The 14,982-nt window shown below is 31.0% G+C and overlaps 1 protein-coding gene across 2 annotated transcripts; it reads left to right on the top strand.

Annotated features, from left to right (window-relative positions):
• The first annotated feature begins 1,870 nt into the window (after positions 1-1,870).
• On the top strand, positions 1,871-13,556 carry LOC106077649 (uncharacterized). Of its 2 annotated transcripts, XR_008777025.1 has the most exons (11): positions 1,874-2,572; positions 3,288-3,389; positions 3,862-4,077; positions 4,194-4,460; positions 5,005-5,184; positions 5,397-5,552; positions 8,005-8,389; positions 10,218-10,503; positions 11,146-11,239; positions 11,392-12,016; positions 12,052-13,556. XR_008777025.1 is itself a non-coding variant. In XM_056024443.1 (10 exons), the coding sequence occupies exons 1-10, from the start codon at positions 2,443-2,445 to the stop codon at positions 11,748-11,750; spliced, it is 2,175 nt and encodes a 724-aa protein (XP_055880418.1). In that variant the 5' UTR covers positions 1,871-2,442; the 3' UTR covers positions 11,751-13,556. The 2 variants fall into 2 exon arrangements, 1 of the variants encoding a protein (XP_055880418.1); XM_056024443.1 differs by having other exon boundaries at positions 1,871-2,572; positions 11,392-13,556.
• The last annotated feature ends 1,426 nt before the right edge of the window (positions 13,557-14,982 follow it).

Here is a 14,982-nt window from a genome sequence, read left to right as displayed (position 1 = left end):
AAGGATTCCCGCAGGAGTACCTAAGAACAATGTGAGATCACTTTCGTTGCACGGGTCGAATTGGTCGTCTATACATCTATATTATAAAGTAGAATGTGAGGGGTATGTATGTATGTATGTTACTTATAGACATCAAAACCGCTTGACCAATCTTGATAAAACTAGGCAGGAATGTTCCTTGGGTACCAACTTAGACCTTAGTGAATGTATTGTAGCCCTAAAACAAATGTAAGACCCTCAAAAAAAAAAAAGTTGTCCGACTCTATTACAGCTATAGTATTTTATGGATCTAGGCCATGTCTACAATGTTGACATGAGAAAAGATAGAAAGGATTTAGACCTAGATCTAATTTTAAGAAATACACTTTGCGAAGATAGTTTTTTACTTTGACACATGAAAAGACAAAAGAAGATTCATTGATTTCATTATATAATAAAATTAACCTTCGATTTTGTGTTTCGAAAGCATTTTTTACATAAATTAGTTCCTTATATCTGTGACTACAGATTTCCTGACGAACATTCTTTCATTAGACAATAGCCTACCGTAATGAATCACGTACTAAATATTAATTCGTTTAATTGTTTACTTTATAATCCCATCCCTAGATCTAAAACTCTAATTCAACTCTAAGATGATAAAACTTCTCTTCGCACAGATAGTCTTATACTTTAACACATAAACATATTAATTAAAGTCCATTCATTTCATATTTTGATCAAATAAACATTCAAATTTGGTTTTCTAAAGCTACATTCGTTTACGAAAGCTGCGAAGCCGAGTTAAAGGCCTAGATCTATATTCATTCATGAATCGCGTACTAAAAATTATTTCGTTTTATTGTTACTTTATAATCCCATCCCTAGATCTAAAACTCTAATTCAACACTAAGATGATAAAACTTCTCTTCGCACATATAGTCTTATACTTTAACACATAAACATATTAATTAAAGTCCATTCATTTCATATTTTGATCAAATAAACATTCAAATTTGGTTTTCTAAAGCTACATTCGTCTACGAAAGCTGCGAAGCGGAGTTGAGATAGGCCTAGATCTATATTCATTCATGACTCGCGTACTAAAAATTATTTCGTTTAATTGTTCACTTTATAATCCCATTTATTTAACAAAGCTATCGCTCTTTTCGTTTTTAATAGATAAGAATGTATCGACTTTGGGTAAACCATTTTCGCAAAACTAATTTTATTTTCGTAGCGAAAGAGAAATAACGTGAAAGGATCATTAGCTACGTTTAACATACATCTAAATCCAATCCACTAGATTATTCAAAAGCAAATGTTTTAATTTAAAAAAAAAATGGATTTAAGCCTATTAGCTATTTTTACATTGACACATTCGCTTTAGCCTACTTATTACATTATTATTTCGTTTAATTGTTTACAAAACACTCTCAGTGACTATATCGAAAGTAATGCGCAAATAAAGACCTGCGGGTCGCGGGTAACATATGTCTAGTTTTATATATAATAGGGCTCTCCTCTATACACGTGACTTAGCCTATTTCTTTTTTTTTTAATCATGCTTTCGCAGGACACTAATAAAAACTAACCCTTGCACGATATTGATAAAGACTATTAAAATGGATTTTTCTTTAACACATTCCGTAGCAAGGATTGCTTTTTTTCTTTTTTAAAAGATTTAGATCTAGATCTGTATATGCCTGCAACACCATATGGCTGTGTTACAGCTGCGTGCAGACTGAGACATGGAATCACAAACATATGATTTCGTTTTACTCTTTCGAGACTACTTATATCTTCAAAATCTGGGTATTTTCAAAGAATTGAAGCACACATAAAACTGATTTTGTTATGGTAATGCCCATGGGTAAAAAAAAAAGGATGTATTATACACAACACTGTGGACGGAAATTCCATTTCAATTATGGAATAGATCTATATAAACTAGATCAAGTTTGTTAAAATTAAAAGGTATAGGGCACTAATCCGGAATTTAAAATAATCTAGAGTAGATGTCTTGATAACAATATTCAACTATCATCTAAGACCAATCTAGATCTATAATTTAAATAATTAATCTGACAATGAATCTTATGACAGTCTGAGTTAGAGTAGGCCTACTATTACTACTATTAGTTACAGTGTACAAACACTCATCCACACTGTCTGTCTTATTTATTTTATAGTTCTATTATTTTGACACAAGACTAGCTAGTGACTGTCACTATTACTAGATCTCTATATTCTATATAATTAAGATATAGATAGATTCTATACAGATACACGTATCACTGACACTATAGTCTATATATTTAAATATATATATATAATATATATAGTCATAGTATAGAATTCTTTGACTATAATTAGATTTAGAATTAGCAGATCTAGAGTAGAATAGTATACTATAGACTTGACTATCCTGAGTATCAATTGAACTTTTTTTTCTGTGTTAAAATGTTCAAATGTGATAAACCAAGAGTTAGATCTGAAAGATCTAGATCTAACATTAATTTGAGTAGATTTATTTTTGGTATTATTCAATTTGGAATTATATCATTTCAATGTCAATATGTGTCATCACAAAGTAATTATAATTATAGTTTGTTTTCATTGTATTGTTTAAAATGTATTTAGCTCTATAAATATTTTTGATGTTACATGATACTGTCATTTTAAGTATTTAATATTTCTATATTTTTATATAATATATATATATATATATATTTAAAATATTAATATTATTTAAGTTATATATCTATTATTAGTCTTTTATAAAGCAAAAATAATATAAATTTAAATAATAAAATGTTCAGTATTCTTTCTTTGGACCAATATTGCTCTTATTATGGCCATTTTGGCTTCTACAACCTTCGTTGTATGTTTTTTTTTTTAATATCTTTTCTTGAACAAATGGTATTTAGTAAATCATACTTAAAATGTACATTGTTGGTATATTAGAAGTAATTGACCAGTCAAGATTGCTAGCTGCTTATCTGTTATGTACTTTATCTCCAGATTGTTAGCAGAATAGTTCAAGGTTCAAATACTACTCACTGTCATATTCATTTATATATATTCTTTTCTCTATATATGTATATCACTACATTAGGTAGTACAATAATTTCTTATAATTTCAGGAGAAACTTTTGCTAAGTTAAAAAAAGAAGGCACTATATCTCTATTTCCCACCATTCACACATTTACTTCATCTCTGCTCCTAGTTTATAGAATACATAGAAACATAATTGCCTTTTTGTAAATTGTAAAACTTTGACTTGATCTGTATTTATGTATTTTAGATCTGTGCAATGTCAATGGACAATATGAAGAGTATGACAGATATTTTAAAATATGTTGCAAAAATAAATTACAACATCGACTGCAAGGGCAAGAATGCTGTGGTGAGAATTTATTGTGTTACTCTATTATTTGGGATGTGGTGACAACAGTTGTAGAGTTTGTATGTTGTTAAAATTAAAATTCACACTTTCATTTAGAGTCCATTTTTATGGGTATCTGATAATTGTTGCTCTGCATCAATGTGCTGGCCACATAATTCTCATTAATTCATTGTTCAATATTATAAGGTTAACTAATATATCATTAAATATAAAGATTATTAGATGTTGACTTTCACTAAAATGATTATGCTGAAAGTTGACTTTCACTAAAATGATTATGCTGAAAGTTGACTATTAACAGCTACAATGTTATTAAATTTAAAGTTTCTAAAATGACATGATTATCATTAAATGTTAACACAGATAAACGTGATAACAATACAATAGTGCTAATTAAAATAAAAAGAAAATTGATAAAAATTAATTGGCTCACATGCAAATACTAACATTAAATTTTATTTTTTTTAAATAGGAACAAAAGAATTCTATTACAAGAAAGATTCAATATGCTGTAACAATAAAGTTTTGGATCGGTTTGTTTGCCCACGGAATCATTCCGGTTGTTCATCCCCTTGTTCACAGAATGATGTACTATGCAATGAGCAGTTGTGTTGTGGCAAAAAAAACATCATAAGATCTGAATCCTTGTGCTGCTTTGACAGAGAGATAAAGCTTACAGAACAACAAAGTGAGTATTCAGCACCTTGTAATGAGCATCACACTCCCAAATTAATATTATGTTTCATTTTGTTAGATAATCTAAATTAACTGAATATTATTATTCTGTCTATTCTATGAAACAAGAGAAGGACTCTGACTTCATCAGTTGTTGCAATGAAACTCATCTATATGATCTACGAAGTCAGATTTGCTGCAATAAAAAAGTATATCGGCTAGATGAAAAGAAACAGTTGCGCTGTTGTGGTGATAAGACTTATTTACCTGAAAAAAATAAGTGTTTGAGAGTATTGAATACATCTGGCAAGCCAGACTATGTCATTAGAGGTGTCTATGAAGATGTGTGTGGAGATGATCAAATTTATAACAAAAGATATAATAAATGCTGCAATGGTTAGTAATTGTACACAAAAATGTCTTGTCGCACCCTTCAGCTAATAGTAATTGTATTATACTTAAAAAAAAGTCATAAATATAAATTATTTTATGTAAACAGATAAATACATTAAAAGTATGTATGAGTATGTATGTATGTATAAGTATTTACGTATATACACTTTTATGCTTGTGTATATACTACATATATATTATTATTATTACTGTATTATTTTGTATGTATGTATATATTTATTTATTTATTTATGTATATATATTATACATATAAAAATACAAGTATATTTGTTTATTTATTGAAACATTGTAGTATACTAAAAGTAATATCACAATTTTTATTCAATAGAGCAGTTATGAATGATTGACAAACTAATATGTTAAGCTCCACAATAAAGATGCTCTAAGTGAAAATTAGTGTTTTTAATAAAGAAAAAAACAAACAAGTTTTATTGCTCTCTCTTATCTAAGTGACAATAATACCTAAAAGACAATAAAAGCAACCAAAAAGAAATTGTGGATCATTTTATAGTTGTCTTTTTTACAGGTATCCTATATGCAGAACCTGATATAGATCCAAGTATGATTTGGGAGCCTAATCCAGAGTTTCGATGCTGTGACCATCTGTTAATGAATTCGAAAGAAAAGTGTTGCAGACAACACCTTTATTATCATTTTCCAACACACACCATCCCCAATAATGCTGACCTTGACTGTTGCGGAGAAGGTACATTTAGATTAAGTTTAAAATTGATTGTTCAATTTCACAAGTGTAATGACCATTTATAACACAATCATAATGCAAAAGTACATAAACTAAACCAACATTATTTTGATATCTAGCAAAAACATGTTGTTTTTTTGCTTTTGAATACAAATAAGAAGCAAAATTATAGTTATTTTGTTTTTAAGCAGAGTATGTATACAATACTTTGTTAGGTTTCTACAACAAAACCATAGAACTTTGTAAGAATGGAACAAAAATAAAGAAACAGTTTGACAAAGAGCTGTGTGGGTATGAGTACTATGACCCTAGCATTGAAGGTTGTTGTGAGTTTACAATCTACTCAAAAGATAAATTCAAGTGTTGTAAAGGTGAGCAATTGAAAACTTATGATTATTATTGTAACAAATAACTGACTTAGACAAGAGGAAAAAAAAGTGGTTGATTCAAAGTCACTTGTTATACAAAGTTCATGGTAATTTGAATAAAACAAAATTTCATACTATAAATGCCTTTTTTATCCACCCGTAACTGCGATTTATCACATTTGACTAGAGTTAAAAAAAATACACCTCTAGTAAAATCACTAAATTTAGAGACACTTCAGGAAAGAAGAATGAAAAGTAAAGTAGCAATAATACATAAAATGCTGAACTATATCTATCTATATACCGGTATATAATTCTATTCATGGCTCAAGAGTTTGGACAAGAAGTAAAGGAAAGATCTCTCTTTTATTTCTGCAAGTCAGACTAGAGTTACCCTATTAAAAAAAAGAGGGAAGGGGGAGAACAAGTAGTATTCACCCGTCACAAAATAGCAGGGCCAGACTTAACCCTTGTGACCAAGAAGTTATGGAAAGATCACTCTTTTTTATTTCTACGCCACATAGTTTTAGTGGCGAAAAAAAAAAGGGGGGGGGGGGAACAAGTAATCTTCTCTGTATTTACCCATTACTAAATAGTAGGGCCGGACTTAATCATTGTGAAATGGAATTTGCGGTGCTCAGTTTGGGTAGGGGTACGGATTATACGTGAAAATGAAGAGTTTATATTAGAAAATACATTCGTCTTTGCATTTTATTCATTCTTTACTACGTCCAGAATTACTTTACGAGCCTTGCGTGTAGCGAAGTCATACAGTATATCATAATAATTCTATTTCCTACATAGATCACGCTCAATAGCAAGAATTACCGAATGTTTCAGTCTATCTATGAGAATTGTTCATTAGTTTGTGGCACGAGAAGATTCTTTCAACAGATTCCAAAATTACTGGATAATGCAGTTTTTGTTTATCGCGCGTAGGATTGGCGTTTTCCATATTGAATTGCACCCCAAAATGACAATTATTGTCAATATATTTCAGGAGATTTTATGAGTTTTCAAAAGATTTTTCATAATTTCTGGAAATTTCCAGGACTTTTTCTTATATTTTGCAATTTCATGAGATTTCCAGGAGCTCCTGGTAAATCAAGAGGCAGTGGGTAATCTGTTATAAGTTATAAAATGGCTTAATTTAGTAATTTACACCTAGAATTAGCAATGGTCCTATGAAAGTGCTGGGCCCACTGCGGTCGCATAGGTTGCAGTGGTCTAAGGCCGGCCCTGGAAAATGGTAGCGTGTGCTATGCCGTTGGTCAACTGGTTTACTTAAAAATACAACCTAATAAAAACTCAATAAGACACCAAAGATAAACTCACATTTAATAATTCATACAAGTGCTTTTTCTTCCTTTATGCCATTAGAGCAGCAATGAAAACCTTTGACTAAGCAGAATTTAATTCTCTTAAAAGCGCATGGATATGCATATGGTGTAATTATCTTCTCTTTTGAAGGAACTGTTGCAATTTATAGCTGATCATTTTGTGTCTATTTGTAAGGATTTGGGATGTTACATCATGAAATGGCATCATCTATTGGCCTAGCCTGGCTGGGTGTGAGGGCTAATGACTGTTTGAGTGACACTTCACTTTCAGTCATACATGCACCTAACAATATGCAGCCTTTTAATCACTATCACTTGCTATATCACTATTTTCTAAGTTCTTGACAGAATGGCATCATCAAATTCTTAAGCCCAAATCAGTTGTAGATAAAATACAAATCTCTTACAATTATAATGAAAATAGCTTTTCTGTGGAACATTGAAAAAAAAAAATCATTGGCCAAGAAAGCCATTGCTGGGGAAAAGTATCAATCAAAATACTCTCACATTCCTGAACCTGACTTACAAATATCCATATTTGCATATGTTATGTTGTGTTATGCTGAATTACATAGTCTCAAGCTAGGATCATTATATATAGGGCATTCTGTATTAACAAAGCTATATAATGAATGAAGCACATATATATTTATAAGATGATTCATAAATTGAAAAATGAATACTAAATTTAACAAGTATTATTATATCTGTGGAATACAATATTCAATTCAAATATATCAATTTAGCTCAACTGAAAAAAACTGAATCAAGTAAAACCTAAATTTAACTTTGCTCTTTTTTAATATGGTTTTCCTCAGTCCACAATTTTCCTGAGGTTTCTTTAGAAGATTTGTAATGTCACAAGAGTTTCAAAGGCACTCCATCAGCCTTTTCAAAACTATGTGAAGATGTCCTTTTAATTGAAGTTCTCACTGTGCCTCGTGCACATTGCCAAACTGCTTGTGACATTGTACTTTATATACTATAAATAGTTAAAACAAGTCTTTTCCTTGAACATCTAAAAATCTAAAATATCTAAAACTAAAAAAAAACATAATAAACAAACTAAAACATCAAACAGCAACAAACAAGTATTGTTTCAATTCGTGTTACAGGGGACAAAAAGACTGTTGTTAGTCTAGACAAGAAGTGCTGCAATGGAGAAGGCATTGATGCCAGTTATATCTGTTGTGATGACTTACTACCTGCCAAGAGAAAAGGAATGGATGATGAGTGCTGTTACAATGAAGATAAAACAATGGTGGAGGCTTACAGTCGGCAAAGTGGTCAGCGATGTGTTAGTGGTTTTGTTGTAGAGGGGTACCCTGAGCATACTGAGCCATGTGGACACAATCTTTTTTATTACCCTAGCAAAGAAATATGCTGTAATGACAATGTCTATGACAATTCCTGGAAATGTTGTGATGGCCATGCTTACAGCCTACAAAAACAAACATGTTGCTTCAGTAAATTATACAGTTTACCATCCAGTGAAAGCAGGTATGTGAAACAGATTTAAACTTGTATTCATTTGTCTATGTGTTGGATTCATAAGTAATTAGGCTGTGGTTAATGTCCACATTCTGATGGAATTATTTTCTTTATGGTGATCAAACTTGAATATCCTTTTTGTTTGTTAACAGAATTAAAAGGAAACACATTTTTGTATAATACCTCACAATCATTGCTGTCTCTCCAACCAGCTTGTTGGCATAGATCTACAATAGATCTCTAATAATATAAACATTGAAAAGCATTTTTTAGCCATTTGAATGTGTATGTGGACTTAATTGTGAAGAAAAAGATCAAGATCTAGAAGGGACAAACTGAAGGGTGTTTTTGTGTTTATTTTATAAGGAGTAGCTATGGAAGTTACTTAATCTTTATGGGCTAAAACTGGTAGAGCAGTGTATTTTATTAGAGGGTCATTTTTAGAAACTACTAGTTAAAGGAAAGTAGATCTAGAAATATTGAACTATAGAAATGACTGTGTGTGTGTGCATGTTCATGCATGTATGGTGGGGCTTTTATGGTGGAAATTTTACTTTTTATTTCATTGGTTTAAAAAAAAAAAAAGCAAAGGCAGTTCATCCTTAAAGAACTAAGGGGCACAAATGTGTCTGTATATGGATGGGGGAAAATTGGTTAGGAGGAGACAAATAGCAGACATTTAATCTTTATATGGGCTACAACTAAAAAGCCAAAGTAGTTTTAGTTGGATAAATCAATTTCTTCTCGAACTGTTCTATTGATAAAAGAAAAAAAGCAAAGAAAATGTGTGCAAATAAGTTATGTTTATTTATAAATGAGGTGCAAAACAAGTGTATGTAAAGGGTCCTCAATTGTTGATAGGGGTTTATCTATTTTATTTTAGGTAGAGGCAATGATATTTATTCTATAACTGACTGGCTAAACAGAAATGGATATGTGGAAAGACAAAGAAAAAATAAGCAACATATATCAATGTCAACATATTATAAATAATTGGTATAAATTATTTAGCCAGCAGCTCATCACCCACGCACACATTTCCAAAATTTTGTCATCACTACTTATATTTGTAAGTGATCCTCATACTTGGCTATGTCAGAACAATTGGTATAAATTTTGAATAAAAAACATCTTTTTTTTTTTTATTATTCAACTAATTGGCCTTACTTTGTTATGCTCCCTTATACATTTCATTTATCATTGAGTTCTAGTATCCTCCTGTGGAGCTTTTTGATAGGACACCTTTTTCAATTTAGTCCTCACCCCTTTCATATGTATTCTTTTTTGTAGCTGATAACCAATGCTTTACTAAATTTACAATTTTCGTTCATGATGTTTAATTTTATGAAACCTTTTTTTTCCCAATGGAATGGCCAACATCATAAGCTCCCCCCCACCCTTCAGTTGTATCTGATAATTTATATTTACTGCTCTGTTTATAATACACAGTTAAGAAAAAGAAAATAAATAGTCAGTTTTGCAATTTTATCCATATACACACATATACATACAAATGTGAGTTTACACTCCTAAAATTGAAATTAAGTGATTTTAAGTGGAAATACGAATAAATCATTTTGTGCCATCAAATGTTTTATTTAAACTTATTGGGGAGATGCAACAAAAACAACAACAAAAAAACATTCATTGGGGAAAGTGATGTGGTAGTTATTTTCTAAGACAAAATATTTTTTTTTACTCCTAAGAGGAAAAAACAAGTGATCAATCAGGGAGTTTGTATTTGTATAAATATTTCATGTAACAATAACTTACTTTTTAATTAATGAAATATAAAGATTAGATTCTACTTAAAACAATTTTTCTTTCATATTTCTAGCTGTTGTAATGTTGATAGGAGAGCCTACAGATCTAATGACACATCCAATCCTTGTTTATCACCATGTGGTACAACATTTTTTAACACAAACACTGAGGTTTGCTGTGAGGATAAGGTCTACTCTGAAAAAAGAAATTTTGAATGTTGTGGAAATCATTACATAAATAGACATAGAAACCTATGTTGTAGAGACAAATATCCTTATAAAAATAGGGGCCACATGGAATGTTGTCGCCACAAAGTACTCCACAATGCTAGAAAACCTTTTTGTCATCATAAAAAAACAGTAAGTTTTTTTTTTTAAATGACCTCCTTCAGTCGCAAAGTGATCTCATGGAAATGAGATGAATGCCTGGGCATTAGCTGTGATCAGAACGATGTCTCCCACACATTAGTTCCACCCTCCAAAGGAACAGCTAGTTCTGATACAGGGTGTAGCACTGAGGGCTGCAAACCGCCTAAGGGACGCCAGCTCCTGATTTTTCCTCAGGGTTGACTCCTGAAGCCTTTCCCATGATTGGGCATATTTGCAAGGCAGCATAGACTTTTCTTCTCCTAGGTAGGTAGCCAGCCATGGCTAAGAAGCCTTTCCTGCCAGAAGCCAGTTACTCGCCTTCACCCCTTCTCCTGGTAGGGAAAACAGTTGCGCTGGACCCAATATCTGAGCCACTCATGAAGGCCAGGAGTTAGACTGGTTGTCAGAGGCTATTTAAGTGACATGCCATTAGGAAGTATTTTATAGGTAGTTAAGTGCTTATTTCCATTACCACTTCAGGCAATGAAAACCTTGTGGAACCCAAAAAAAAGCAGTAATTAAAGTCATGTTTATTGTAGAGCTTACATTTATTTGTGTAGATCTTAGATTTTGCGAACTAAATTAGTAAGACAATTTACTTTTCTCACTTAACATTATTGATCAAATCTGCAGACTGTTATACCATATTATACAAGCAAACTTTGCCAGCCCAAAATTTTTCAAAGTTTTCAAAAGACAAAACACTTGGCTTGCAATACCAATTATGGTAAGGTTTATTGGATTTGATCATTTTTTTACCATATTGAATGAATTATTAAACCAATTCATAATAAAAATGGTTCCCAGAACAATTCAATTATTCTTGACACTATTTATTTTTAGAATTAATGAGTGAATTGTTTGTTTATTACTCACCAGGTCTGTCTGGAATGCTAGAGCGTGTCATTGTGGAGAGAACTTCTGTCCCCAAAACAGACATGCTTATCATGAATGTTACAGTTAACAGTTGGCTGAACTTTGGAAGTAGTAGTAGTAGGCCGTCAAAGAAAGAAAAACATATTCAGTTCCTTATATTTAATATCCACATTCAGCGATTATTAAGTCACAAATGTCCTAAATATTTGCAGACTAAAGGCAAAATAATGATTTTCTTCAACAGTAAGCCTCTGGAAAATACTGTCACTATCACTCATTGGTCAAATGTTTTTCTATCACAACATACACCAAAAAATGAAAAAGAAATATTATCTTGTAAAGCAAAGTCCAGTGATAATTAACAGCACCTCTGTGATATGTTAAGTTTATTTGTTTAAGGGCTGCACAAGGGAGCCTCTCAGAAATATTCATAATAAAGAAAATGTAAATGTCTCAAAGTAGTATAAGCCTCATCTCACCATTCAAATAGAAAATTTTCACTTTGTACAGGTTTAAGATTATAATGAGATTAATTTCACATTGATCAAGCTTTCAAACAAAAATGTAAGTGAAATTCCTTTTATCATTGTTGAACACAATAAGATTTTGTGATGAGGACTTAAAGTAGGTAACAGTAAATTTTGTGATGAAGACTTAAATTAGGTAACAGTGAATTGTGTGATGAAGACTGAATGTAAGGTAACAGTGAATTGTGTGATAAAGACTTAAAGTAATAGTGAATTGTGTGGTGAAGTCTTAAAGTATGGTAATAGTGAATTGTGTGATGAAGACATAAAAGTAATGTAACTGAATGGTGTGATGAAGAAAGACTTAAAGTAATGTAACAGTGAATTGTGTAATAAGGAATGAAATTTGTTTATTTATTTATGATGAAGACTTTGTAAGTTTATTATCAATTTGATTGATAAGTGTAAATCATTTTGTACAAACGATTGCATCAGTGTCTGTATGAATGTTCTAAAGAGAAGAATGTTCACATCTAGAGGAAATATTACCCGAATTCAGTAGTTCTATTCATATGTATAGGTGTGCTTCATACTATTGATTTCAAGTTGTTAACTTTTGTTACTTAATTTATTTATTTCATGTGAATTTTTATAGCAGCATTTTACAAAAAGAGTTAAGATGATCACCACAAAAACTTTAAAACTATCAATATAATAAAAAAAATAATTTCTTAAATTAATTTTTGTTTACCTCACTTCTGATTGACCTAATTTTTCGAAGCCAACTTTTAACAATATCATTGAACTTACTAGGGAAGATGGGATGAAGATTAATTATGTTTCCTGTTTGAATGCTTAACAAGAATTTAGAAAATAAAATACCATGGTGTAAAATATAAACAAGGATCGGGTTTGTATTCTAAGCATTAGAGACTAATCCATTCTTTGGTTCACATCTCTTGTTTTAGTGTCTGCTGTTTGTTGTTCTGTGCTGCTCTAAACAAAAAGATAAAGATAAAAATTACTTTTTACAATGCGTCTATTCAAGCCAAAACTTCATGGAACCTTCAGGAACCTAGATGCGTAAGACTTTGTAAATCCCTAAATTATTGCAGTTTCAGCTATTGTCTTTATCATTTTTTTAAATTAATGTAAAGAACTGCCCCCTCAAAAACACATTTTCTAAACTCTCATATTTTTAAAAAGTTAATTTCAAAATTATCTGGCTCTATTTTTATTTGATATTTTATTATATATTTCAAATGCACAAGTATGCATTGCCCACTGGCAGAATTGGTAACATCGTTTGTTCAAGCAGCTGAGGGTGTAAAAATCACGAGTTTTATGGTTTGAACCATTATTTTAAATTATTAATTTAAAAAAAATAAATTATATTTTAAGTTGTATAAAATTTATTTTTTAATGTTTTTTTTCATTATGTATATTGCATTTTTACATTCATTCTAGCATAAGATATTTTTTGTGACCAACCACTCATGTATTGTTATTTAATCATGTGTGACTTTCATCAGCTTTGAATTTGGTGCTATTAATTGTAATTAAATTTAGGTAATAATGAATTAAAAACTAATTGGATGGATATTTACATTGTATATAAACATATATTTGTTATTTAGATTTATTGTCATAAACACATCTGATCAACGACTGTTTGTAAATCAATAAATTCTTGCAATTTCAGTTATTGTCTTTATCATTGTTTTAAATTAATTTAAAGAACTGCTGCCTCAAAAACAGGTTTTCAAAACTCTCATATTTTAAAAAGTTTATTTCAAAATTATCTGCCTCTATTTTTATTTGATTTTGATTTGTAGATAGGGTAATAGAAATCTATTTCTAAAATACCACTCACTCACTTATGTATCTATCAACTGCCGAAGGGATTAGGATGCAATTTCGCACAGTTTCCTTTTATCTCTTAGATGCTTGCTAAGATACGGTTTTGACAGTTTCGCAACCTGAACAGTGCTATTTGCAGAAAACGGCAAGCTTTCTATTTTATTTCGATATTTCCTAAAAAGGCAGCAATCTATATAGAAAGCATATATAAAAATAGCGCAAAATTCAGTATTTTTTTCAGAATTCTTTCTTTTCCCCTAAGCCAACTTTTAAAGAATGTAGGCCTATCATACATCATATCCACTTCTTTTAAGACGTGCTCTAAATGTATCTTTTTTTTTTTTTCGAGTGCAAGTAAGGAAGAATACTTTTTAGCACTGTTATTTTCAACATTTAAAAGGAATCAAATAAACTATTATAAAATTTTTAATAAAACCAAAATTGATATTTCCTTATATATTTAGAAGATAGAAAACCCTCAAAAAATGTAGTGTATTGTGGGGAACAGGAATGGAGCATTCCAATTAGAAATCTGATGGTCTAAAGAAACGTTACTGTGTCAAATACGGTACATTGCTCGCTTTATTTATCCATATGAGAAAAGAGTCGATGTAATCACAACAAATTTCCATAAGGATCCATAAAACAGTTTTAGTCTTATGATTAAAGAATGTAAAATATTGTAAAACTAACATATTGTTACGTATTTCTGAATCTTCTGGCTAAATGTATTAGTAGGCACACAAATAAAAACACTGCAAAGAACTTGACGACTAAACTCTCAGCTTCATATAACTTTATTGACTATTAACTCTAATAATTCGTCACTGTAACATGTAGCGTAGAAGACTGTACAATATATGTCAGTCTACAGTTAGCTATACTTTGTTGCAATTCATCTTTGACTTCGTTGATATTCCTCTCTTCTCAACTTGCATCGAGCCGTGTTCCACAGAACAGACCAACGACACATTTCCCAGTGTCGCTCCAGGTCTCCCAAAGCTGAACCAAGTCGTACTCAAGTCTACCGAATCAGAGCCGCACACGTCTTACATCGACTGTAACGAATGTAAAGGCTCAAGTCCACTGTAGTTCGCTGTATAGACTTTAACGACAGTAGTCCACTCCAGTTAACTCTACCCTAGTTAACTTGCATCGAGTCGTACACATCTCTCTTCTACTGTCTCGCACAGTAGACAACAGTACCGACGACTCATTCACGACTGACTTTCACATTAACTCTCTGGCTTATATAGAGTCCCTAATC

Source organism: Biomphalaria glabrata, chromosome 3 (genome assembly GCF_947242115.1).
Source record: "Biomphalaria glabrata chromosome 3, xgBioGlab47.1, whole genome shotgun sequence".
In the NCBI taxonomy this organism is placed as follows: domain Eukaryota; kingdom Metazoa; phylum Mollusca; class Gastropoda; family Planorbidae; genus Biomphalaria; species Biomphalaria glabrata.
Note: the sequence above shows the minus strand (reverse complement) of the source record. Positions and strands in the feature narration are given on the sequence as shown.

What these genes read in the sequence shown, in the direction of transcription:
- LOC106077649 (XM_056024443.1), top strand. Translation starts at nt 2,443, where the DNA reads ATGTTCAAATGTGATAAACCAAGAGTTAGATCTGAAAGATCTAGATCT. An exon ending in TTACCATCCAGTGAAAGCAG is followed by an intron (nt 8,390 to 10,217) that starts GTATGTGAAACA and finishes TCATATTTCTAG; the next exon opens with CTGTTGTAATGTTGATAGGA. An exon ending in TTTGTCATCATAAAAAAACA is followed by an intron (nt 10,504 to 11,145) that starts GTAAGTTTTTTT and finishes TCAAATCTGCAG; the next exon opens with ACTGTTATACCATATTATAC.